The 26,206-nt window shown below is 36.9% G+C and overlaps 3 protein-coding genes across 7 annotated transcripts; 2 read left to right on the top strand and 1 right to left on the bottom strand.

The window, feature by feature from the left end:
- The first annotated feature begins 2,234 nt into the window (after nt 1–2,234).
- ALC (basic helix-loop-helix (bHLH) DNA-binding superfamily protein) lies at nt 2,235–5,787 on the top strand. Of its 4 annotated transcripts, none has more exons than XM_007047244.3 (8): nt 2,235–2,705; nt 3,009–3,113; nt 3,218–3,283; nt 3,390–3,455; nt 4,412–4,723; nt 4,804–4,858; nt 5,004–5,160; nt 5,282–5,787. In XM_007047244.3, exons 1-8 carry the CDS (start codon nt 2,355–2,357, stop codon nt 5,337–5,339), a joined length of 1,170 nt encoding a protein of 389 aa, XP_007047306.3. In that variant the 5' UTR covers nt 2,235–2,354; the 3' UTR covers nt 5,340–5,787. The 4 variants fall into 4 exon arrangements, with proteins under 4 accessions (XP_007047306.3, XP_088659975.1, XP_017982070.2 ...); XM_088803849.1 differs by having other exon boundaries at nt 3,387–3,455; XM_018126581.2 differs by having other exon boundaries at nt 2,988–3,113.
- Nucleotides 5,788–7,427: 1,640 nt separating this feature from the next.
- NAPRT2 (nicotinate phosphoribosyltransferase 2) lies at nt 7,428–13,156 on the top strand. The gene is made up of 15 exons (XM_007047241.3): nt 7,428–7,901; nt 8,297–8,444; nt 8,565–8,684; nt 8,791–8,925; nt 9,014–9,075; nt 9,305–9,380; nt 9,952–10,053; nt 10,629–10,745; nt 10,854–10,912; nt 11,181–11,355; nt 11,499–11,633; nt 11,741–11,839; nt 12,285–12,393; nt 12,689–12,801; nt 12,898–13,156. Exons 1-15 carry the CDS (start codon nt 7,750–7,752, stop codon nt 12,973–12,975), a joined length of 1,680 nt encoding a protein of 559 aa, XP_007047303.1. The 5' UTR covers nt 7,428–7,749; the 3' UTR covers nt 12,976–13,156.
- On the bottom strand, nt 13,144–24,833 carry ICU2 (DNA-directed DNA polymerase). 2 transcript variants are annotated; one of them, XM_007047236.3, is made up of 30 exons: nt 23,607–24,831; nt 23,274–23,444; nt 23,101–23,184; nt 22,890–22,964; nt 22,586–22,650; nt 21,618–21,708; nt 21,324–21,512; nt 20,490–20,653; nt 20,258–20,372; nt 19,604–19,783; nt 19,398–19,511; nt 18,919–19,038; nt 18,519–18,836; nt 18,274–18,366; nt 17,440–17,558; nt 17,110–17,182; nt 16,929–16,985; nt 16,733–16,825; nt 16,085–16,207; nt 15,916–16,013; nt 15,743–15,788; nt 15,396–15,509; nt 15,200–15,283; nt 14,860–15,063; nt 14,683–14,759; nt 14,359–14,578; nt 14,076–14,129; nt 13,859–13,978; nt 13,694–13,768; nt 13,144–13,588 (listed from the first exon to the last, which is right to left on the bottom strand). In XM_007047236.3, exons 1-30 carry the CDS (start codon nt 24,735–24,737, stop codon nt 13,442–13,444), a joined length of 4,614 nt encoding a protein of 1,537 aa, XP_007047298.3. In that variant the 5' UTR covers nt 24,738–24,831; the 3' UTR covers nt 13,144–13,441. The 2 variants fall into 2 exon arrangements, 1 of the variants encoding a protein (XP_007047298.3); XR_001928534.2 differs by lacking the exon at nt 13,144–13,588 and having other exon boundaries at nt 14,098–14,129; nt 23,607–24,833.
- Nucleotides 24,834–26,206: the final 1,373 nt, after the last annotated feature.

The raw sequence follows: 26,206 nt of genomic DNA, 5'->3' as shown, positions 1-26,206 counted from the left end.
CACTTCAATATAGATATAATGATCGTCCAGTATTGACTTGCCGTGTCTGGATGTTTTTTGATCCTTCAATGTAGACGTCGATGATGGAGACGGAGATACTCTGGTGGTCCCGCATGTAGGGTAGTAGACTCAGGAGGGGTTAGATACGCGATCTATTTGACGAATGGGAGTACGACACGTTAGAAGACAAGTAAAAAAGGCTGGTGGAAGATATTGAAAAATATTTGGGGAAAAAAATAATTAGTGGTCCTGGTTAAGGTGACGTTTGGTCGGACGAGACAGTGAAAGGGACAGATTGGGAGTGCTCTGATCCTCTGATCAAACTTTGAATTGTAAGACTATATTAATACAACATTAAGAACAAAAGACAGAGACCCGGGGGGGTTGAAGAGTCTCCAACCTTCAGTTACACACTTACATGGCTAACTGCGAACAGGTCTGGGTTTTTTTTTTTTTTTTAGTTTAAACTTTAAACACTTTTAACTTTTTCTTTATTATTATTATCATTATTCTGCCCCACAACCCATCTCCGCTGCACGTTATGTTGTTTCAAACTTTCAAGCAACCTTTCTATTTTTTCACTCCTGCACCCAAGAAAGTACTTGGTTACATGAATATTAGCACCCACCATTACCATGTATAAATGGTATCATTACTTCCACTTTCATTAACTGAGATGCAAATAAACTCTGCACAACGAATATTATTTGTCAAGTATGTCAAATATGATTAGATTATGAGATTAATTAGCCTCAAATTAGCAGATAAAGCACATCTCTGGAGACATGGTGCGAGAGGAGTGAAAAGTGAAAATTACAAGAGAACAATACCTAGGCCTCTAAGGATGACAGCAGATGATCATAGGAGTCAGATCCAGGAGGGCTAGGTAGACAGGAGTCTAGCTCTATCCTGGAAGGAACGAAATTGCCTAAGCCTAACCAAATAGCAACCAACTTGCCAACTTGCGCCAGAAATCAGTTTTCCAGGCATTGGGAACGGAGAAAACCATTGGAAACCCTCTTTGTCAAACTGGTGAAATTCATGCAACAACTAATCAACTACACATCAAGATAATAGTAATAAATGAGAGATTTTGAACTAGCAGCAATGCTGGTTTAGTTTGTGTTTTCTTTTTCTCTCTTTAGCTTGTGTCAGTGTCTGTGAGAAGTGAGTGGTGTGACTAAAAACCTAGCAGCTTGAAACTGAGAACTGAGCAAAAGAACCATGCAAGTACATTGGGATTAACCGATTACGTCCTGAAAGCCTGCAAATCTATGACTACTCAAACTCTCTAACAAATTCCAAGGTATCAATTGCAAGAGAATCTGAACCAGCCAAGCAATAAAGCAATCCAGCTCCTTTCAGCAGTCGTTTTATCACTTTATCATGTCCATTAATCCAAGACATATAAAAAAAAGTATTTTAAATTTAAATGTTTTTGGGTGTAATTAAGATTTATAAACATTTACAAGAGAGGTTGCAAGTCATTGTCCAACGTTATGATAAGAGAAGACAAGGAAAAGGTGACTACAGGACAAGAGAGGAGAAAGGAAAAAAAATGGGGCTGTACTTTCCATCATTTGAGACTTGTCTGATTTTGAATCAAAATGTTGATGCAGTCATCACAGCTGGCAATCACTGGCTTACAAAGATGACCTCATTTGGAGAGTTGGCTCAGGCTTGTTTTGGCTTTACCAGCCAAGAACATGTTTCCTCTTTCCCTTTCATTTCTTCTTTCAAATTGCAACAAGTACTTGGTATCATCAATTGACGCTTAGAGACTAATTTAGCTAAAACCTTTTTGCTTATCCTAATAAACTACCTTTAATTAAACAAAGAGAAGTTGTTGTTGGGACAGATTTAGGACAGGAGATCTAAATTATGTACGGAACACACACAAAAAAACGCAAAAGAGTTGTAAAAAGAAAAAGAAAGGGAAAAGAATTGGCTTGTACGGATTATGAAGTGTGATTAATTATTGATCAATTGAGTAATTAAAGGACCAAGCCATGATTTAATGCTCCGCACGTGCGCCCCGTGAGTGGGAGTTCATCTGACACTGTAGTAAAAAATTTCTCTAGTCTCACCTTGACATGTCACTATTGTAGTTTGACAGCCCAATCATTTGCCGTAAAAAACTCAGTATCCCCACCGGCAGTCACTTTACCACATTTCACCATCGCCTTTTTCTTTCTTTTTATTTTTCCCCTTATTTTCTCAGTAAAACTCCCCCGCCCACAATAAATAGCTTCCCTGTTGTTTTTGTACAAGAAACCGAATGCCAAAACAGAAGAGACGGTAACCGAAAAACATGAAAAGAAAAAACATTTTAAACTGAAAAAGAGAAGCTAAAAATGGGAGATAACAATAACGTTAACATGTTTCATTATAACAATAATTACACTACTACTAATGATAACAATAGTAATAATGGGAAGTGTTTATCTTCTGCATCAGATGATATATCCAATCTTCTTCATCAAATTCTAGTTCATTCTTCTTCTCCGTCCTCTGGGATGGCCTATTTGGAGGGTCCAACTGAGAATCCACGACGGTTGTCACGGTCACCGGCACCAGCTGGTGGTGAAGCGAAGCAAGGGATGATCTTGACCGTTGATTCTTGTGGGAGAGGGAGTGGAGGGTCGGGTTTGGTTGGAGTTGCTGGTGAGATTAATGACGCTGAAGAGTATGACTGTGAAAGTGAGGTAAGTATTCGGTCTTGGGTTTTTTGTTCTTTGTTTTAATCAGTATGGTTGCTGAGACAATGGTTAAGATCTTCACAAAAAGAGTTACATGCCGTTGAAAAAATTTGATTACATGAAGAAACAAATAATGATCAAGATTCTCTTTTTGAATGTGAAATTTTCATTTTCTTAGAAAATTCTATGCTTTTCTTTGTAGCAAAATATAATTTTTTATAATAATTGGATTTGTCCTCTTTTTTTAACAATTCAAATTGAGCAAATTGTTTTTCTTTTTTTTGATAGTTTGAAAGTTGTCATAAGCAGGAGGGACTTGAAGCATTGGTAGATGAGGCACCATCAAAGCCAGCTCCACCTCGTAGTTCCTCAAAGAGAAGTAGAGCTGCAGAGGTTCATAATTTGTCTGAAAAGGTTTGTATTTTTTTTTTATTGTGGTTTTGTTTTAAATCTATAACAGTGGGGCAGCATTGATTTGATTTGTTTGGTTGTTTCTTTGTGGATTTTGATTTATGCAGAGGAGGAGGAGTAGGATTAATGAGAAAATGAAAGCATTGCAAAACCTGATTCCAAATTCTAACAAGGTAATTCATTTTTAGATTCATCTCCCATTTTTGTTTGATCACTTCTATTTTGTGGCATTACTAATTTGGTTAAGGTATTGTGTGATTGAATTTTCCATCATAGCAGACAGATAAGGCTTCGATGCTGGATGAAGCAATTGAGTACTTGAAGCAGCTTCAGCTTCAAGTTCAGGTGTGTTAATGCTTGGTGAATCCGCTCTCTCTAGTGATGAGGATTTTGGAGATGTAGATAGAATTTTGCATGGAGTATTAGTTTATTACTTGTCCTTTATTTATTTTATTTTATTTTGCTCGATAGGTTTTTTCGGCCTGTATGCTACTGCATCTGGCTGGGCCAATTAAGGAACCCTTCTAATCCGTCAGAATTACACGATTCTTACCTGAGTGAGTCTTAGAGTCAGCTGAAAATTGCCATATTTTGGTTTGGTGTGAAACATGTTCAGAAGAATAAGTCTAGCTTGTTGATGATTAAGTTAAAAACTCTTAACTTGATTGTAGACTGGTGCGTCTAGAGAAATTTGGCATCCACAAGCAACAAAACACTGAACTTTAAGAAACTTAATTGGGTGTCTATTATGCTCTTTGACATTCATAAAGAATTGCCTAACTAATCCACTAACAACATTGAGGGAAGATGATAGGATTACAGAGTGTCCCATTGTGCTGCTAGAATTCCACTGAAAACTTGTTTTAGAGGTGCTGCCAAATGTAAAATTTGACTTTAAAAATGACTCAGGAATAGGAAATTGAAGCTAGTTTCAAACAATATTACAAGAAGCAATGAGAAATCCATGGCCCAAATTATATCAGAGAAAAGGTGGAAGGGAATTGTCTTTTGAGGTTTTCAATATCTACTTTTTTCTTCAGTTGTAAGATAAGGTTAGCACGTCATAGGAATATGACTGCATTTAAGCTTTATATTACATATAAATAGCTTTAGTTTAGTCAAATTTCAATCATAAAGGCTCTGTGGACCTCAGTTATATATACTGCAGGATCTTTGTTTTGTAGCCTTGATCTATCCTGTTATCATCTATGCGGAATTGCTAATAACAAACAGAAATACGAGTGAAACAATGAGAGAAAAAGTTTGCTTCTGATTTGTTTACCTCGTGTTTCAAACGTCAGATGCTAACAATGAGAAATGGATTAAGCTTGCATCCCATGTGCTTGCCTGGAGTTTTGCAACCAATCCAACTTCCCCAAACAAGAATTGACTTTGGGGAGGACAATGGATCTCTACCAATGAATGCCTCAGGCACAGCGCCAGCAAATCAAGAACCCTCAGCACAGATTGTTTTTGATCTACCCAACCAATGCAGTTCCTCAAACCATGCATTGGTACCCAACATGTCAAACATAATTACTTCAGAAACTTCATTCAGTTTGGAATCAATCCAGGCCCCGTTTGGGCCTTTCCAGCTCCTCACACCAACTCAGGTAAGTCATATGAGCAACAATGCATAAAGAGTTTGGGGAATAATCCTTACCAGTCATCTTACATATAAGGGATTGTGAAGGATATTTGCAGGGAAGACATTCTGCCACATCATCAATTGAAGTCCAATACATCAGGTAGTCTGAAATGGTTAAAATAGTATACTTACTTGATCAAATGGCAAAAGCCTTGAGGCTTCTGCTTCATATACCATTTTCCATGCCAATCCCTCTGTCGAGAATGATGGTAGAGAAATTCTGACACACGTTCATCTGTCAACAGAATTTGGTTCAGGGGCTACAAGTACAGTTTCACTTCCCTTTGATACACGAGAATCTGATCTAAAGGAAAGCAGTTCTCTTGATGCAAGCATGAAGGGAAGAGACCAACCAAACAGTGTTCTGGAACATGACCTTGTACTTGCTCCGCACCTGACCAGGTAAATCGGCTTTCCTGATTAAGAATTAATCCTCCCCTCCTTTCCTCCCTCCCTGTTTCCACACACATGAAAATCATTCCACAATGTAATTTCCGTGTCATTTAATGTAAAACTTTAACAGGCAAGCGGGAAGAAGTGACTCCAGTGATGACATTAAGATAGAAAAACCGAATTTCTGAATAAGTCGCTAAACTGATGCTGCTCTAATATCCTTTTGGATTTAGTGTAGCAATGACTACCGTCAGGTTTTGTGGCTCCTTTGTATTTCTCACAAAGCCTCCATAGTGAAGGTGGTGTCTTGGACCTGCCTCTTATAAAACATTTTAGCAGCAGTTGAGCAGAATGACCTGCCTCTTAAAAACATCCAGCAGCAGTTGAGCAGAAACACAGCAATAGTCTCAGCTGTTCGGGATCACTGAAGTAGACTCTTTCTTTTCCCTTTTCTTTGGTAAATGTAGCATCTGCCACTTACTTTTCCGATAATTTTCCATCATAATTTTCTTGTTTACTCGTATGTAATTTACCTGAAAAACCTCATAAACTGATTGTAATTCATAGTTCTTGAACTAAATATTGGCACATGGCATGCTTTAATCATCTATCATAATATGGCTTAGTTCTGAACAATTTCTACCTTCAATGTTTGTCATTTCTTCACAAGAACCCATAGCAAATTTCAATGTGGAATTCGGTGAAATCCAATATCTTTATTTGCATTTTTGTCTACAAGACAGCTCATGGTCGAACTCAAAAATTAAGATAATGTTTAAATTTATCATTCTATCTAAAGATGATGAATCAAATACATTATATCTTTGCTAACATCGGATCCTGATAGGAATGAAGTCGTGGACGAGCTCCCATTTATGCTAGAAATAATAATTCTAATCATGATGATAACAGCAATAACAAAGATTATGGCAACATTAATAATGACAAAACTATAAAAGCAAATCAGTGCCGTAAATCAGTATATATTAAGATAATGAAATGACAGGCCAGGTCTCCCACGGTCACCAGCCGCCGAATTGGACGCTTCCTCTAACTTGGTGCCAGCTCTGCTTGGACGTGCTTTTTCTACATTAGCGGAGGAAATTTTTGTAACCTGAACAAGTGCAAAGCGACATTGATTTAAATCATATATAATATATAGTACTAACAAATAATATCACCAATAAACTGGAATTAGTTAATTAGAACTAACATGTAAGTATATTCCAAAGTATTTTTTGCATTACTAAAAGGGAAAATCTAATTTTTTTTTAAGCTTCTTTGTTTGAAAATACACATAGTCAATTTATATTACTAAAACAATGAAGATAATGACTCTCTTATCAGAATATTAATTGATTTAGGAAGAAATTAGATTTTGGACAAGAAAAGAAGAGAAAAATATCATAGTTCGTGTCATTACGTGTTGTGTCCAAATGCGAAAGCCTTGTACCATATTCGGTCGGCGTATCCAATTTTTTTTGGGGCATATTCCTATTGTTTCCCAATGTAATATTTTAGTCCTTTAGTTTTGAAATTTTAAATCTAGACTTATAATAATTATAATAATATTTTGTCTATATTTGCTAGCAAGCATATTTGTTTACAACCATAAGACAATCACAAACGTCAAATCCTTTTTAGGATGGAAAAAAAAAAAAAAGAATGAAATGTCATGTCTCTTTTTGGTAAAAAAGCCTTGCTTAAGAAAACCCAAAAGGTAAAATCTAAAGATAGAATCCACTACCTTGACTTACCAAATGAAAAAGTTGCTAAGATTGGAATGTAATTGAGTGAATTTGGTTCAAACCCAAGCCTAATATCATATGGGAATTAGGAATCAAAGGCATGGTTCACATGTTGCACCATTTTACTCTAAAATGGTTTACAAAGCCGTGGTTGATGGGATTGCTTGACATTAGATAAAGAGTGTTTGACGGGAGGGAGGAATGCACGTGACTACGACTATGACCACGACTATAAACACAAACAAAAGTTTTTCAAAATAAATTTATCATTTTAGTTTTAAGATTCCAATTTAAAACTTTTATTATAATGAATGAGTTTGAATTCTATTAATGATTTATTAATTTGGATAAAAAAAATTATTTATTATCAAAATTTAAAAAAAAAATGAAAATGATAAAATGAAATACCATCCATAACTAGAAAATAGAAAAAATGAAAAAATAACATAAAAAAATTGGTGGAAAAATATATGGTCCACGAAAAAAGCCGAGGCTAATTAACAAACCTAGACCGGGAACACTTTCCGGCTTATACACGTCCCGCCCTTCAAAGGCTGACTAAGCTACCGAACCCCAAAATCTACTCTACGTTTTGCTATTTTCTAGTTTTAGATTAAACTCAAATCATTTAATTTTTTTTTTCTCTCTCAAAAAGCAATAACGCTTTCAATTTCTTCTAACGATCTCTCCAACTTTCCTTTTTCTTTTTATTTTTTTCCTTTTAATGTTCGTGAGCTACACGCTTGTTTTCCAGTTTCCTCATCTATATATAAAGCACGCGGGTTTCGAAGTGAGGAGTCATTAACGGATTGCATTTTCTAAAGAGTGAAGAGGCCAGGGAAGAGTGATAATGGAGACGGAAGCGAACGGGGCGAGTGAGAACGCGGGTCGGGTCATGGACGGACCGACGAACCCGATGGTCACTCCTCTTCTAACCGATCTTTATCAGTTCACCATGGCTTACGCTTATTGGAAAGCCGGCAAACACAACGACCGAGCCGTGTAACTCTCAAATTATTCTTTTTTAATTTCATTTCATTGTGAATAATTTTCTTTTCTTTTTCCTCGCTTTCTAATCTAATGCTCTGATTGGTTACCGAAGAATCGGATTGAAAAATAGAGCTTTGTTGCTAGTTAGTTAGTTGGTTAGTTAGTTACATTTTCTAGTTTTCAGTAGAATTTTTTATTTAATTTATTTATTATTTGAAGTTTAAGTTTATTTTAGTTACTGGAAAACATCAGGTTTCCGAAATTCGGAAAGTTAGTTATTCAACTGATTTCATTTAGTTACATGTTATTTTTCAGAAATGAAAAATGAAAAATGGGATGTTTTTCCATTGTGAAAGTCGAATGTTTTAAGTTTCGGCTGAACCTGTCGTTTTATAACATGCTTTCAGGTTCGATCTATATTTTCGGAAGAATCCATTTGGTGGTGAATTTACTGTGTTTGCTGGTTTGGAAGAATGCATAAAGCTCATTGCTAATTTCAAGTTAACTGAGGAAGAGATCTCCTTCATCCGTAAAAGCTTGCCTGGTTCATGTGAGGTAAAGCAAACTACTTTGGGGATGATTCAAGTGATAATAGTCTGGTTGTAGTTTGTTTCTTTTGTGAACCGTGCCTGTATATTGGATGGTTAACTTATTCGTTGTTTCTGCTAATGACAGGAGGGTTTTTTCAGTTATCTAAGAGAAATTGACTGTTCTGATGTCGAAGTGTATGCTATTTCAGAGGGAACAGTTGTTTTCCCAAAGGTACCCCTGCTTAGAGTTGAAGGGCCAGTCGCTGTGAGTACCATCTAACTAATGCTTTTGCCACATCAGTTTAGAACCAGTTTTCGGCTCCTTTGTTTTACATCTTAATTTTTCCTGGTATCTAAATTTTTCGTTTTAGGTGGTTCAATTGCTGGAGACTCCAGTTCTGAATCTTGTAAATTTTGCATCCTTAGTGGCTACAAATGCTGCTAGACATAGACTTGTTGCTGGAAACTCTAAAATGTTGCTTGAGTTTGGGCTTCGACGGGCTCAGGTTAATGAATTTTTTTTTTGTTTTCTTATTTGAAGTGTTAATATTTGAGTTTCTCTCTGTGAAAGATTTCCATTCATGTTAATTGCAGGGACCTGATGGCGCTATAGGGGCTTCAAAGTATTGCTATATGGGAGGTTTTGATGCTACAAGGTGATTTGCTGAAATATTTGTAGCCTTTAGTACGCTGGTTTTGTGGTTTCGTATATCAAGTTTCTCAAGTGATGGAATGAAGTAAAGTTAATATTTGTTCTGTATTTGTGCATGATCTTGTAGCTATTCAGAGGTTATGTTCCTTTTTAAAATCTTCACTGATGTAGATTCTTGATCTAAGCTAATGTTTTGTTTGGTTTGTTTCTGTTTTTATGCCTTGTATTTTCAGCAATGTTGCAGCAGGGAGGTTATTCGGGATACCTCTTCGTGGGACACATTCCCATGCTTTTGTTAGCTCATTTATGGTCAGTATTTTGCGGGAAATTTTAAGATCTATAGCAATTAACTTAAGATTTTAATGCATAGTTTCTGCATGTATGCTCACTACTGGCATGTACTATAGTTTATACCAGTATGATAGTCTATAAATTTGTTTCTGTTGATGACATTAATGGCATATTAATAAATGTGAGGTCATACCTATGTATATATGTATGAAATGGATGAAGTGACTGCAAGATTTGAGTGGCAGTTAAAGTTTTTATCTGTATATAGCTTTTAATGACTAGTAGTTATTAGTTTCCAATAATGTGCTTGGTGTTTATATCTAAATTGGTATTTGATTGACACTTTTTTTTGTTGGTGGTTTCTGGTCTCTTTTGTGAATATGGTCCATGCAACATAAAATGAACTGTTTGGAGACTGGGTTGGATTTGACACTGATAAATTGCTTACTATTTTCTATCGGTTTTCTGTCCCCAAATCTCTTGACCATTGTCTTATGGGTTATCATTTCATGCATCGCATATTATGATGTCTTGATTGTAGTTTAATGTGCTTCTTTGAAAATGAGGTTGTTCAATTTCTAATTTGCAGAGCCCTGATGAGATCCTAGACAGATCCCTGTGTAGCTCTGATGGTTCAAGTACTTGTGAGGACTTTGTCAGTCTTGTTCAGTCATGGTTAAGCAAAATACAGGTGTTGTGAATGGTCCTTTAACTTCTTCTTAAAATATTTTTATGTATTTTCCATGTCTAGCTAGAGATGACTAGGCTACCCTTTTATTTTTGTCAAATGTTAACCAAAACCCAACTATGCTTCATGAGCAAGTTCATCAAAATTTTCTATTAGAAGCATACATTTTTTTTCTCACAAGAATCCCAGTGGCTCACAATTGCAATATATCAGATCCAAAAGCCCACAACCTCAAAACCCATTAAAAAAACAAAGGTTCATGATAGAAAGTGCAAAGCATTTATTGCAGCATTTAGTTCATTTAGTTCTCAAATTCCAAAGTGCATCCATATATATAGATAGATTTGAAAGGTGCTTCAATTTTTGCCTTTATGTCCATACTCTAGAAATCGGTGGGAGGAATGGCAGACTAAATGTTTATTCCTTTGAAACTCTTTAGAGTATAATATATAACGAATTTGGTTGAGAGAGAGATCAATGTTTTTTGTTTCCTGTTCTCTTCTCTGTAATATTGCTGCTAGTTGATTGCTTGTTGCTTCACCTGCCTTAAGTTATCTCATTGGTGCATACTTTTGTAGTGGTCAAAACCACTGAGTGGCATTTTTGGTGAGACCAATCAGAGTGAATTAGCAGCTTTCATGTCATATGCCTTGGCGTTCCCGAACAACTTTCTTGCTCTTGTAGATACATATGATGTAAGTGCACCTTCCATGAATTTTAGCTTTAAGTCAAATTTGATGTAGTCTAGTTTGTCTTAACATATATCAGCACTAAAATTTCTGTTTCTACATCCATTTTACCAGGTAATGCGGAGTGGAGTCCCCAACTTTTGTGCAGTTGCTTTGGCACTTCGTGACTTGGGGTATGTCTCAAAGGCTTATACATATAGAAGTTTCTTTTCCTATAAGAACAATTCCTCCCTTGCAGAAAATTGGGTTATAATAATTCCTGTTTTCTCCCATTGGTTATTTTATCTGTGCCTATGTTCAGTTTATTAATTTTTTGTCAATTGTTCTGATGCCTTTCAAACACGAATTTACATTGTCAAGCTGAATGATTGTATCAGTTGTATTCTTTGTCTGATGGGTAGAGAGAAATTGAATTTACGTTTTGACTTCGTGTTTATGCAGGTACAAAGCAGTTGGCATTAGACTGGACTCTGGTGATCTAGCATACTTATCTAGCGAAGCCCGCAAGATCTTTCATACAATTGAGAAAGAATTTGGGGTTCCTGGTTTTGGAAAGATGAGCATTACTGCTAGTAATGATTTGAATGAGGAAACTTTGGACGCACTAAACAAGCAGGTAGTCCAGCTAAACTAAAGTTTTTTTGAATAATTTACTTGACTCCTTAAGGGCCTGTATCAGGATGACAGTGCCCCCAATATGGTGCATGATTTACTCTTGTACACATCAACTCATGAGGGATCAAACCTTTTTCTCTGTAGGGTCACGAGGTGGATTGTTTTGGGATAGGAACCTATCTGGTCACTTGCTATGCTCAAGCAGCTTTAGGTTGTGTTTTCAAGCTTGTTGAGATCAATAATCAGCCACGCATCAAGCTGTCGGAGGATGTGTCTAAGGTTTGACCTGGCTGCCAAGAAGTTTCAGCAGCTTGCTTTCTTGTCATAATGCATTTCCTTATCTCTTCTCTCATCTTCTTTTATTTATTTATATTTTTGAATGCTAGGTCTCTATACCATGCAAGAAACGATGTTACAGATTATATGGCAAGGAAGGATATTCCCTGGTGGACATAATGACAGGGGAAAATGAACCATGTCCAAAGGTATTAACTTATAGTTCACATAACTCTTCTTGTGTAGGCTGCAAAGCTTTTCAGTGATTCGTTACCAACATTCTCATCCTTTTTCATTTGTAGTATCGTAAGATGTGTAGTTAAGAGCATATGAACAGAGAGATTTTTGCTGCCAGTTTTGGATTTAGTTTTAACTTTAGAAACCTGAGAATTCAACATAGAAAGATACTGTGAGTTTTTGTTCTTTTTACTTAAATACATGCTTAAGTTGTTGACTTCATAGTGTACTTGTGGGGTATAAAAAATTGATCATTAAAGCTACTGGTTCAATCATTTTGATTCCGACCTAATCTTCTTTGACATTTCTCTGTTATGTCACCTCCCATTAGTAGCGGCATGCACCACAACAATATAGACTTAAATCCATGGATGATTAGGCCTAATGACCTCATTTTCTCTATTTTCAAATTTGCAGGTGGGAGAACGTATTCTATGCCGTCACCCTTTTAATGAATCCAAAAGAGCATATGTGGTACCACAGCGTGTGGAAATGCTTCTGAAGTGTTACTGGCATGGGAAGTCAGGTAGGAACTAAGAATAATCCATTTTTTAATTAATCACCATGGAAGAGTATAATTCAACTCCTATCAAGGAGCTGAACCAATTAATTCAGTAGTCTCAAACCTCTGCTGAACATGAAGAATCCATTTGAAACAGTATATCTCTGTTGCCTTGCCACGTTAAATATTGAATCACTTCCAGTCTTAGGCTCCATATTTAGGATTGAATTTGAGTAATTTACTGTTGAACATAAGAGAGGCCTGTCAGCAATATGTTTATTCACATTTCCTGAAATAAACTTTTTATCCCCTCTTGAAGATAAAGTTAGAGAAGAGTTACCAGCTCTCAAGGACATTAGGGACCATTGCATCAAACAGCTTGAGCAAATGAGGCCTGATCACATCAGGAGATTAAACCCGACACCATACAAGGTATTGCAGGCTAACCTTCTTCCAGATATTCCTTTTATTTTTTGTGGGGGGTCAACCTTGTTGCTGGTATAAAAGTATTTTCTTAACACCAAACAGGTGAGTGTAAGTGCAAAACTGTATGATTTCATCCACTTCCTGTGGCTCAACGAGGCGCCTGTCGGGGAGCTGCAGTGAGAACCGGAGATAATTGACATGGGAAAGTGTACAAATTGCAAGAAACAAGTAATGATTCCAATGGAGTTGGAGGAGCTTCTTCAGTCTTTAATGCATCAGATTGTTGTCTACCTTTAACCCTAATAATCCATTATTTTTCTCTATGCTTAATAAAATGAATAATTGATCTTTCTCCCTCCAAGGTCTCGTTTAAATTTGATTATCTTTTGGATTTGGTCATTGAAGCTGAGGTATTCTGTGGGCCGAGTTTAGATGGCTTAGGCCGACCTTAAGTTGGACCCAAAATCCACCTGCAGGCCCAACTTGACCCATGACCAGCTCTTGATCAGCACCCAAATAAGTGAAATTTACAAAAATAAAAAATAGGACTTAGTTTTGCCACTTACATTTCGTCAGCCGATGATCCCTATGTTCATAAATATGTACGGGCAGAATTAGAATAATAAAAAAAGAACCTAGACGTGATTCAAACTGCGATAATGAGGTCAATCATCCGCACCCAACCAAAGGCACATCGGTCTCGAATTCTTTGAACTGTAGATGCAGCCAAATCAACCAGTGGCCGAACTTTGGCTAACTCTTTCTCTAGCGGTATCCTCGCACTGGTCTCCATCTGCAACAACACCAAGATCAATCAGTTCAATACCGATCACGACAACAACAGCTTTTCACTGTTGGCCAATTTATAACAATAAATAAAACAGCAAAATATAAAAACCTTTTCTATGCAGCTTGTGGTATCCAAGAGATGACAGAAATATGAAAGTTGCTTGTATAGATCTGCTTCAGTGTACTATATAAGAGGAAAAATTACTCAGGTAAATAACAAATATGCTAGAAGAAGAATAAAAATGCATTAGGTTCGGAGAGATCGTCATGAAACCTTTCTCACAAGACGCCCGTTGCAGCGGGGATAGTTTGGACAAACTGTTCCTTTCTCAGAATCACCAACCAACTGCAGGTTCAGACTTCGAGTTGTGTGCTTGCAAGTTTCATCGTCACACTGAAAGCAAAAGTGAAAACGTTATCAGATTTAATAATTGCTAATAAACCCAAGCTTTTTAAGTTGTATACCAAGTATTTTGCAAGAGACAGATTACCATCATTAAGCCCTTGTAGTACCTTGAAATAAACCCATCCACTTGCCTTTTGACCTAACAGACAGGGCAAAGCACACATCTTAGCATATATACCGAATTTAAGTAGATTACCTCTACTATCAATATTTGCAAGTAATATTGAATTTTCAAACAACGGTTTACATGCACAAACAGACAGGCAAAGGCCTTTAAAGGAGATGGCAAATATACTTTGATTAGAGAATCATAGGCCATTTTAGCACTACATGGTTATCAAAAGGGGGAAGAAAAACTTTATAAATACCTGGTTTGCTATCATTCCAGGAGATATTCTACCGAGATCACCTTCGGCAGGACATTTAGGGCAGCGCAGCTTGAGCCAAAAATTGCAGGTAGATTCCTCTTGTTGCAGCTTTGTTGGCTTCTCACCAGTTAACATACAAACGGAACTAAATACAGCAGGGCAGTCAAAAGTACCTGAACAGCTTGGACATGACAAGGTCAATGGCTCACAACCCTGATATCTGCAACACAATCCACCACATGCCTTAACACCCTTTCTTTTCATGGGAGAAATGCATCGATTATGTTCATATAGCCTAGTACTTGGACACAATAAAATAGTTACCTCTCATTATCATCTACAGCAAACAAGAACGAACTAACTGGGTCATTGCTGACTGCTTCACTTGATTTACTTTGAAACTGGAAGAAAACAATAAATAAGAACATTATTGGTAGAGTAAGCGTATGCAAGAAAGAACATAGATTTACATTCAAATCCAGACTGGCCTGAAGGTATTACCTTGGATGGGTCAAGTCCTAAACAATCAGCCAACCGCTCTGGGCTTGTTCCTTGAATTGAAGCACATAAACGGGATACCACTGGATGGATCTGCTGTGACAAGTAGTAATCAATGTCGATCATCCATTTCCCCTCATCTTTTATCAACTCATCAGGATGCCTGGCACGATGAGCAATCCCTGCCGAATTACTCAAACTAGTCCCCTATCCCAAAAATGACAGAAGAAAATGGAAAAAACAAAACTCAGATTGAGATGAATATAACATCAAAGTGTGAAGGTATCCTGTGCTCAAAGTTCAGATGTGATTTTATAAAAAAAAAGTTCAGTGATAAAGATACCTGTTCACAGCAAATTATGTATGGAATTGTATCACCAGCTGAGCAACCAGTAGAATAACCACTTTGCTTCAATCTCAGAGCCACCTAGAAATCAGTTCAAGCAATATCAGTGGAATGGGATACATAAATAGTAGGTCAAATCACATAAGATAAAGCTATAAAGCATGCAAGACCAACTACTGGCAATTGAAATCACCTGAACGTGCGGTTGATTTTTGGCATCAGGATAGGCTTCAGGTGGTTTAGTCAATGTTTTTGTGATGATGTATTTCTCAAGTGCTACTTGTCCATTCCTCATTTCTTCCTGTGACTGTTAAACATACAATGTTGATAGTCAGCAACTTCTCCATTACAAGCAGAGCAAGTCAATCATATAATTGCAGAATAAGTGTGCAATTTCTTTCACCTTCCAAAGTTCAGATGCACTAAAGCAAAAGCAGTAGCCCCTTGAAACCTTTGTACTGGTGAAAGATCCCTAGGGGCTAAGACTTTCTACCCATTTCCAAATCCAACCAAAAGAACAGCATAGATGATGGTAATTACCTTCATGAGAGAGTTATGTATTGACTCAACAACATCCTCACAAGACCTGTGAACATACAAGCCAAAGTGACGGCATAGCTCAGTAACCCAGTTCTGATTAGTGCCTGGACTTCCAGCTTGATATAAAATAAAGATGACAAGTTAAAATATAGAAACAGTAAAATATTACATACCCTCCAGACAAGATTTGACCAAGGCAGAAATCTCCCAATTCCTTAGACAGTAAGCTCCAGTCACGACGAACCATATCAAGACCTTTGCGTTCAATAACCTGAACCAAAAAGGTTATATCTCCAATCTTTTTGAGAGCCACATTAGTTAGAGAAATGTATTCAAAATTACCTCATATGGTGTCCCATCCTTGAACTGCACCTTTACAGCTGCATACTTTTTCTTCTTCAGAAGCAGCATTCTCTTGTACAGACCGTCAAGATCAATTTCTAGACACTTATACCTTTTATTTACCTAGACACAAGAGGAGGAGAAGTTACATCTTGCAGAGTAACACAAAACAAAAGTTGAAAACAAAAGAGAAAAGAACAACAATGATTACTCTAGCGGTGCCCATGCTGGCAGATTAAACCAGCTGTGTAGTGTATGTCAATTCTCACTAAAGACCTCAACGTAAATCTAAACCTTTCAAAAGGAGCAATGCGAAATTTTGAATGAGGCCACCATCAAATTATAAAGGAAAGAAAAGGACAATAGGATGTTTTCCAAGAGAGTAATAATAGGGAATCAGTTGGACTTTGCTCCTATCTATTATAGTTTTTGGTTACAAATGAGCCCTTGTAGCAAATTTTGATAATCAAACTTCGAGCCCTAGACACCTTATTTGCATCATGTTACAACTGCAGCACATTAAAACTGGAGCTCTTATGAATTTAATCTATTTTAGTATGCAAGAGGTAGCCACACAAAAGTATTTGAACTACAAGATTCATAGACAATATTCTCCAATGAAAGTAAAGCACATTATGAGAAACTGACCTCTTGGATGACTTTTCCTGCAATTGTTTTTGCTTTTGCAATATCATCTAGTCCGCTGTAAACCATTATTGAATCGGTGTCTCCATAAATTACCTGCCACATGCAAAATTACTCATCTTTAGGAGCTTAATACATTGGATATGATATCAGTCCATTCTATTCAAAAGCTCCTAAATATCGGCACATAAGAGAATACCTCCAAGTTTAAATTATTCTGAACAAGATCAACAGTGCTTTGAAGAATCTCCCTTCCCTGCACAACAGCAATGTAACTTGGCTCATATCACAAGGAAATAAACAATATAAAAGCCAGCATCATTCTAATTTTAAAACATGGATCTTCACATTTCTGCATATGCTACATGCATCTCTCTTACTTGTTGTGTAATAAGCTCTGCAAGAGGCTTTGCGTAAAATCTCGAATTAGAAAACCCAAGGCATCCATACATACTGCAGGGCAAATATTATCAGGTCATATACAAGAGTGGTACTATCAAACTACAAACAAGAATTGTCAGTAAAACATCACAAGAAGCAAAACTGAAAGTTCCAACTACAGCAAAATAGGCTTTTGGCAATAAAATAATAAAGACTTTGAATCCAACTAAAGGATCGTGAAGTTTAAGAATGAGATGGTCACCACTATTTCATTATTCAAACAAATGAACCCAAAAGCAATAGGAATACTAACTCATATACACACAAACCTATTTGCAGTGAGCTTGAGTGCCTGCTGCTGAATATCAAGTTGCTGGACCTTAATACCAGATGCATTTTTCATCCATGACTTTACCATTCTCCTTCTCTGAACCAAATTTTTCAGCAACTACAAAAGGGTATGTAAAACAAATTATCTACCTAAATTTATGTATGAAGAATTGGAAGTAAATAAACAGTGCACCACACACATCCTTTAGAGAAAAGTTTCATATGTAAAGGAGCCAATGGAACTTCAAACAGTGATCATACACAGATTTTAATAAGTTTAAGACACCATTTCACAATTTCTTTTTCCTGATTTAATTCATCACTAAAACAGTAACTAGTTCCAACTAATCTAATAATCTCGCACTCATGATTTATAAAAGCCTTTTCTACTTGCAAATTTTCAAAACAATAAATTATTACTTCTCCAAACTCCTTCCCTCGCAGGTTCTGTATTGTCTTTTCAAGATACCCAAAAAAAAAAAAACCTCCTTCCATTTTGGCTTCTCTCAAAATTTTGTCCATTAGTAAAAATGGATGATAGATATGCATTACATGTTGATTTCTCTGCTGTGTCCTTTTATTACAAACTATCACAAAACACAAAATGCAGTCAAGAACAAAAGGTTAAGACTATCATGTAAAGGCAATTAAACTTAGAGCATTTCTAAAGGGGATTACACCTTGAGACTATAGGAGTGTTTATTTAAAGCAGAGTTTTACAGACAAATAGAAGACAAATAAAGATGCAGAGTATGAATTTAAGTTTCAAAAACAATTTTCTGAATTCTATTTTTCAAATGTAATTAGCAAAAAAGGATTCATGATATCTTTACCTCAGGTAGAACTCCAGTTGTTTTACTAGATGGCAAACGAGGAACTGATCCATCTGGAAACCTTTCAACTGTTGTGAAGCATATATTGTATTCCTGTAAAATCAGATTAGATGCTAGCACTCATTAAAAGACTATATGCAAGCACATATCACCATTACCTTGAAAAACAGCAAAAATGAGAGTAAAATTCAAATCAGAATATTAATAGAAAGAGATATCAAGGGACTTGTGAAAACATTATTAACCTGAATAATGGAAGGGTAGAGACTGTTGAAATCCAGGAGCAACACATACTTGTCATATAGACCTCTTTTTGGCTCCAAAACTAATCCACCAGCATACGCAGGACCTTTTTTCCCTTTTCCGCGGTCATTGTGAGTTTCATCAAAATTCACATCATTGTTATCCACCTCATCTACATTTCCCTCCCCAACCCCGTCATTTATTCTCTTTTTTGAAACTTTTGTTTCCTTTGTGTAAGATGAAGACTTGTCTGGGACAATGTACTTTTTTGCATGAAATGCATGCAATAAAAGATACTCTACTCTTTGTGCCCTAGCACCCTGAAAAGGAACATGCACTCATATGTCAAGTCCATGAACAGGTATTGAGACAAATGAATGTGGAGAACCAAGCAGAACTCACCTGGAGAGTCTTTCCCCAAAGATTACCACTGATATTGGTCAGCTGGCGAGTAAGGGGAAGAACACTCAGATGAAACATGAGTTCCATAGATAACCATGCATCAGTCTCACCATATTCAATCTGAACACATCACAAATATAATTAAAAGCATTACATCCTGTACCAGTGAATATTTCTCAGTTGTAAGAATTATAATGCTTAAGTTCCAATAATATGGTCCACCATAATTTGTTACAATGCACAAATAATCATTGAAACCAGTAAAAGCTCTTAGCCAGGAAGATGCAAGTTATTATTTCATTTGCAATGCATTAAATCATGGCGAGAAAACATTGATCAATCATCATGCAGCTGCGTTTCTTATTGCATGTTTAGCAATGTTCTTTGTACGCATGAATGTCATCTAATCAAAATGTAATCAAACATTATAAAAAAAAAATCTCCAAATCATAGTACCAGACATGGTATTCAGAACCTACAAGTTCCATGAGCAATTCAGATGTTTGGAACATTCTGGGAATATCGTGTGGAGCAATCTCCTTGCGGTCTTTGTTTAGCTGAGTCTTTGACAGTTGTGTCAAAGAATAGCTAACCTGAGAACCAAAATTGCATGTTTAATAAGCAAAGGTTGCCACAAGCACAGTTCACACACTGCATTGAGGGCATAATGCACCAATTGAAATACCTCTTTTAACAAGTCACGGGAACACAAATATGTATCACATAAAAGACGACCAGCAATGCATGACATGATCCCTGGGCTTGCTCCAGACCCGAAGATGGTGCTTCCTTTTGTTAACTTGGGCATCATAGAACGCTTCAGACGGCCAATTTTGGACCACATACTGCTTGGTACTTTGCAAGCCTGCATAAAAGCAATTTATTAGCACAATCAGGTTAGAGGCAACTCATTATATGGACATCTGTTAGGCACAGAGGCAGCTTACACTTGAAGAAGATGAGGATATAAATCAAAGAACTAAATACCCTTATTGCCATCTAAACATTTGATAATGCAGGAAGGCTAACTATAACATCAAGAAAATGAAATTTAATGGCGGCTTAAAATGAATTGTATATAAGAGAAACTTTAATGTGTATATTGACATATTGATTAATAGTGATCCAATATCACCAACTAGATTGCATTAGTTATGCAAATCAGCAAATGCATTAAGCTATGAATTGAATGCCAACTTCTTGCTTTGATACACAAAAGGGGCAGCAGATTGTCGCCTGCTACCAGCCTGCCAATAATCTTTTGTCAGCAGCTGAGGATGTAAATCAAGAGTAGCCTACAAATACTCTTAGAGTAAAGCACTTTGAGGAGATCCCCCACCTGGGCTCTGTGCAGGAGAACATCCAGGTCAAACCCAGATATATTATGTCCGACAAGAACATCACTGTCCAACTTGTATAACTCAATCATCAGCCGATTTAATAAAGCTCTTTCACTGCAACATAGTGTGGAAAGATACTTCAACAACAGCCACTAAAATATAAATATTCAAGGTTAAAATCATGTTAGAGGCAACATCAAAAAGTTTGATGGTAGACACCATATAACTTACCTGCTTTCAGAGACTAAAACATTTGATCCAGCTTTCGAGTTTTTATCTGTCACCTCTTTGGTAAACCCCATTGGAAAAATGCCTCCATCAAGTTTGCGGACAACAGTAAAGTGGCTGAGGAGACCAGGCTTCTTCCATTCTGAAGCCAACATAGGAGTGTCTATCTGCAAGCCCAAACAGCACATAATATATTATTCTAGGTCAAAACAGCAACTTGTGTGAGCTAAATCTAAACCAACATATACCATGCTTGAGCTAATATTACAGAACTTTGAGTATAACAACGATAGCATACTATTGCAACTTGGAATCGAGAAGGTTTCTTAAAAGGAATGTGGAATTAAAGCCTATAAATATCAAGCAGCGTATATATAGTGCCTAAACAACTGACCAGCCTGAAAGTAGGTTGAATTATGCAAGCTATCATCTAAACACTGTGAATCAATTATTAAAGCAAACAAGATGATTTCTTAAAAGGAATGTGGAATTAAAGCCTATAAATATCAAGCTGCATATATATAGGTGCCTAAACAACCGACCAGCCTGAAAGTATGTTGAATTATGACTGTGAATCAATTATTAAAGCATCTAAAAGACTCAGCTAAGCTTAAAAATGCAGTAATTCTTCTAAGTTCCATATACCTCCATAATATGTAGGAAGCAATGTTTGTTGTTATATCTATTTCAGAAATAAAATTGCAAGCAGCTTACTGGACTTGGGAAGAAAATGGGCTAAATTACATGAACAAAGACTATTTAAAAAAGATTCTTGACAAAACATGCCTAAATTCACTATGAAATAGCATATAGCCAGAAAAAGCCTCTTCAACTAACCTTAGCTCTGCGACAGCAGATAATGGATGCTGAGACTACTTCATTTATATTCAGCCTCCCGTTGATGATAGTCTTCAAATTTATAGCTGAAACAACAATAGGGGGAATTTCTGTCGTGCTCTTTGATGAAGATGAAATCCTAATATCTTTGGGCGAGTCAATAATAACCTCATACTTGCACCAGCTGATCTATCAGAGTTTAACCAAACTGTCAACATAAGAACTGGAAAAAACTATAAAGAATTGATAGAATCAGCTCAAATCACACAAGATTCGTAGGTTCAAGAACCTCACCCTCTGAGAAGCCGAACATGTAGAAAAATTTGAAACTGACAGCCAAGAAGGCCCCTTCACCTTCCTTTTAACAAGGAAAAGCTCCAATGCACTGCAAGTGATGATACCAGTCAGTAATCCTTTCATTTTTCTAGTAAAAAAACCAAATGTTATTACATTGTCTAATCCTCGAAAAAATATTTAGATTTAACAGAAACTCATCAAGAATGTCTTCTGCAAGAAAATCAAGTCAAATTTGATGCTATTAAATTTCATTGCCTGTCATAGACAAAAGAATAAGATTATTGCCAGCCAATCAATCTAGTTCATACCAAGTAATCAACTTGACTCAACATTTTCCCCATATGGCAAGTGAGAAAGGGCTTTGCAAAACTAAAAGCTAGAATAACGCTGCAACAATTGGGAAAATTTTCAAAAGGCTGATAACTCATAATACCGCATTAGAAAGTTAAGAATGCAAATCCTCCTCAAATGAAACCTCTACCAAATAGAAGCATTTATTTTCTAAGGGGCTTATATATGAATCTCTAGAAATCCAGGTTCATGCATTTTACACGGCATAGTACAACAAACCAGCTAATGATCATTTTAAAGATTTCAACAATTTCTGATTGAGAAGCACAGCATCCTGAACTTTAAAAGAGCTAAAGTGCACCAAGCAGCCTGGCATAATTTACCAAACACATGTGACAATAAAATTGGCAAATAACCTTTAACTGAAAAAGTGACATATTTGCATGCATCTATGTATGATCTTATGTATGTAACCCTGCTATCAACTGATAACTGGATGGGTGTGGTTGAGTTATGCAGTACCTTTAAATCTAAATCTTTGTATAGATATACAAACACACATGAATTAAAGATTTTAACAACAGTCGCAGGCAAAAGCGATTCAAAATTATTATACATTCTGCAGCAGTGTATCATTTTTTTCCTTTTAAAAGAAATGTTCAAACTACTTAAACCTGCTGCAAGTCCCATGCAAAGCACAGAACGTTTCTCCTTTCAGATCTGCTGGAAGTGGTGGATCCTGGAAAAATGAGGACGAAAAACAATTTTTAACATAAGGTAACAATCAACAATAGAAAAAGTAACTACTTTATCTATTAGTGACATTGGAATCATGGTTTATGGACAACTTAAAAAGAATGACATTTTAGACTCTAAACTCTATTAAATTAAACAATACATAATTTGCATGACAAAAAAATGTAAAAATAAACTCTAGAGTGAAACCATGATTTTCAATTCACAGCTCTAGTGATTAACCTTGAATGGATAGTTAATCTTGAGCACATAATTCTCCCCAACAGGTATGTCAGATCTCTCGAAAGCATATCGCCTCTGAAATTTGATCATCAATTTAACAACCAAAGCAACAAGATGAATCAGAATAACGTGAGGAGAAAAGAGAAATAATGGACAAGAGTAAGCAGGACATAATCAAATCAGAAGAGTCAGATTGATTAAATTGGCAAACCTTAACCGGGGCCATGGTAAAACTTGAAACATTAAGATTTAACAAGTGCTTTGCAACTTCATTCTTCAATCCTGATGCCACATCCTTGATGAACAAAATTGGAGAGAAGCATCAAGTACAATCCACAAAGGTAAAAACACCAAAAGAAAAAATGAAGATTAAAAACAACTTACATGAAGCTTTGTTCGGAAACCAGAAGAAGAAATCTTGGACTCTTCCCCATCTTTCTCAAGTTTCACCATCTCATCATTGTGAAATACAGAATTATTTGGGATTGCATAAACACATCTCTGCATGTTCTTTACAACGACACAGCAACTTTGGTATTCATTCCCAACTTTGACCTAAATTAAGTTAGCCATTTCAGACCAGCAATAGCATTTCTTAGATCATGATACAAATATAGAAAACAGCATTCACATCCAAATTTAAAGCAAAAACCAATCATAGCACCATGAAAGTTACTTCAAAGGAGCTACAATTAAATCATTAAGAATACCAATTACCTTCCCAAACAGATAAAGAGTACCCATATTAGCCCCATAAAACTCCTCGTGAGCATCAATTATGTAAAAAGGCAATGAACTATCCATGTCCAGCTCAAACTCCGACTGTCCTTCACCACTAAAGCCAGTGTTCCCTTCCACAGAACCACCCAGATTGCCATTCCCTTCACTCTTCACCGCCTTCCACCCCGCCATTGCACTCAAAGCCTCATCCTTCTTCTCCTCCGAAATTTTCGCATTCAACTTATGCACGCTTCCCTCCTTATCCTCCTTCTCCTCCTTCCTCTCCCCCACCACCTCCACCTTCATCTCAACCTCGGCCTCCACTTCCTTAACCTTGGTGTCATTAAATTCCAGAATTGCTCCTTCATTGTTCTCAGGATACTTATCCTCCTCGACAAATTCCTCCAAACCTTTATTTATCCTAACTAACTCATCTTCACTCCTAACGGGATGAACTACCGTGGAAACCACTTTGGAGGGCCGAACTGAAGCCAAATGACTGATTTGCCCTCGCCTACGGCGTTCCCTATCAGATTCATCAGGGGCAAACTGCTTGATCACATCATCAACGATGCTTTCGCATTTCACCTTATCAGTTTCTTTACCCTTCTTATTAAAAGCCGATGAAGTAAACATCGAAGAAACCCTCTGTTTCCCCATCATTGCCGCCGCCGCCGATAATGCGGCGCTACTTTTGCTTGCTCTGTTACTATTGTTGTTGTTGTCCCTTTTTTCCTTTTTTTTCACCTTTTTTCCCCTCGAATATCTTTCGCCATCAGATTCGTCATCACCGGACGAAAGATAATGAGCCGGCTGACTCCATTCGTCTTCGCCACCATCGTCGAGGTAGCCGAAATCTCCGTTTGCCTCGTCGGCCTCGATGAAATCCGCGGCCTCTTTCCGGCGCTTGTTCAGGACCTCTTTGTACTGGTCGTTGTCCACATACTCGATGATCGGCTCATCGAGCTTCACGTAGGAAGCAGGTTCGGAGGCGGCAGAGCGACGCTCTCCCTGACGGAAGGCTTTCAGGCGTTCTAGGGCTTCCGCGCGCTTCTCTGCCTCTGCGCCTCGGCCTCGGCGACGACTGCCGTTGGCTGTTGGTTGATCTATTGGCTGATCGTCACCCATAGAATCCCAATTCTTCTTGTAGGTTCTGTTGGCTCAATTTCGATGGCTATGTTCACGATGATTGGGGTTGAAATGTGAAACGTCAAATTTTGTTAGGGATTTATGTAAATGGCGGGCATATTTTCGGCATTTGGCGCCAATTTTTTTTGTCTTTGTGTTTCCAATTGTGGATTGGGCTTGAACAAAATCTAACGCTTGGGCCGATAGAGTTCAAGCCTTGGTTTCCCTCATTTTCTTCCTTAAAAGAAGAATGTCCCCACCAAATGAATCAAAAAACCGAAAAAGAAGGCCCACCAAAGTAACCATCTATTTTTACATTTAATGTTTATTAACATTAAATAAAGCAAAGAATATCTCAAAACAGAAAAGAAAAAAAATTGAAAAAAGACATAGCATAAAAGCAAAAGAAAGATTCTATGAAAGGGTATTTTTCGTTTTTATTTTTCAAGTAAAATAATGTATGATAAATTGAAAAAAAAAAATTCAACATTAAAATAACTAAGTATTGATTTTTTTTTATTTTAATTAAGCAAAACAAGGTATACCCGTGACACATCAGACGGCAAAACCTAACATAATCAAATAAGGCAAAAATACAATCATCTGCTAAATTTTCTTTTTTTTTTTTTCTTTTGCACCCAAAAAAAAGAATCAGAAAGTCAGGAACAAGAGAGGAACTTGATTAAATTAAATGATTGGGTGAGAAAATCTGATCGAACATTGTACAGACAAGATATCAAGCTGCATTGGTAGGATTCTATCAGTGGTACGGATAAGGTAAAGATCCAAGATTATGGCTCCAAATCCACCAACAACAACAACAACAACCACCACCACCACCACCACCATCTCCACCTTACAGCAGGAGAAAGAAGCAGGCAGATTCCTATTAAGTTTAATTACTGATGGGATGGGCGACAACTGAGGTAATTTTCATGACAACGCTAGTGTGTCCAAATTCTAACCACCAACACCACCGTCATTTCAGTCGGTATTAAATATTATTGCTGGACAGCAACCTGGCACTGCCGCTGTTGTCTGCATATGAAAGATGTTTTGGTTTTTTAAGATTCTGAAAACAGAGATAAATTCTTATAGATTACGAGAATTAAAGCTGAGTTATATGTTTCTGTAGTTGTCCCACACGAAACATACCTATAAGCCAGCTTTGTGTAGCATCGTTGGTCAATTCATAGTCGTTTAGGGTGATCGGAGTTAGTTCCGGTGAGATCGTTTTTTTCAGAGTACCGGTAATATTGTAAAGAGAGAAAGAGTACTACCAGGTAACTTGTACTGTGATAAAAACCCAACCCCCCCTCCCTCCCTCTCTCTTTGTGAGACAGAAAAGAGCCATTGCCTGGACTTGAACACAGTATCTGGCATGGAACAGTAGAAATCAAAGCCTTTCCATTAATAATACGCGGCATCTCTTGTTGTTGCAATAATATCTGAGCCAAATTATGGTAGAC

This window comes from Theobroma cacao, chromosome 1, assembly GCF_053813885.1.
Source record: "Theobroma cacao isolate CCN51 chromosome 1, ASM5381388v1, whole genome shotgun sequence".
NCBI lineage: Eukaryota > Viridiplantae > Streptophyta > Magnoliopsida > Malvales > Malvaceae > Theobroma > Theobroma cacao.
This window is presented reverse-complemented; position numbering and strand designations above follow the sequence as displayed.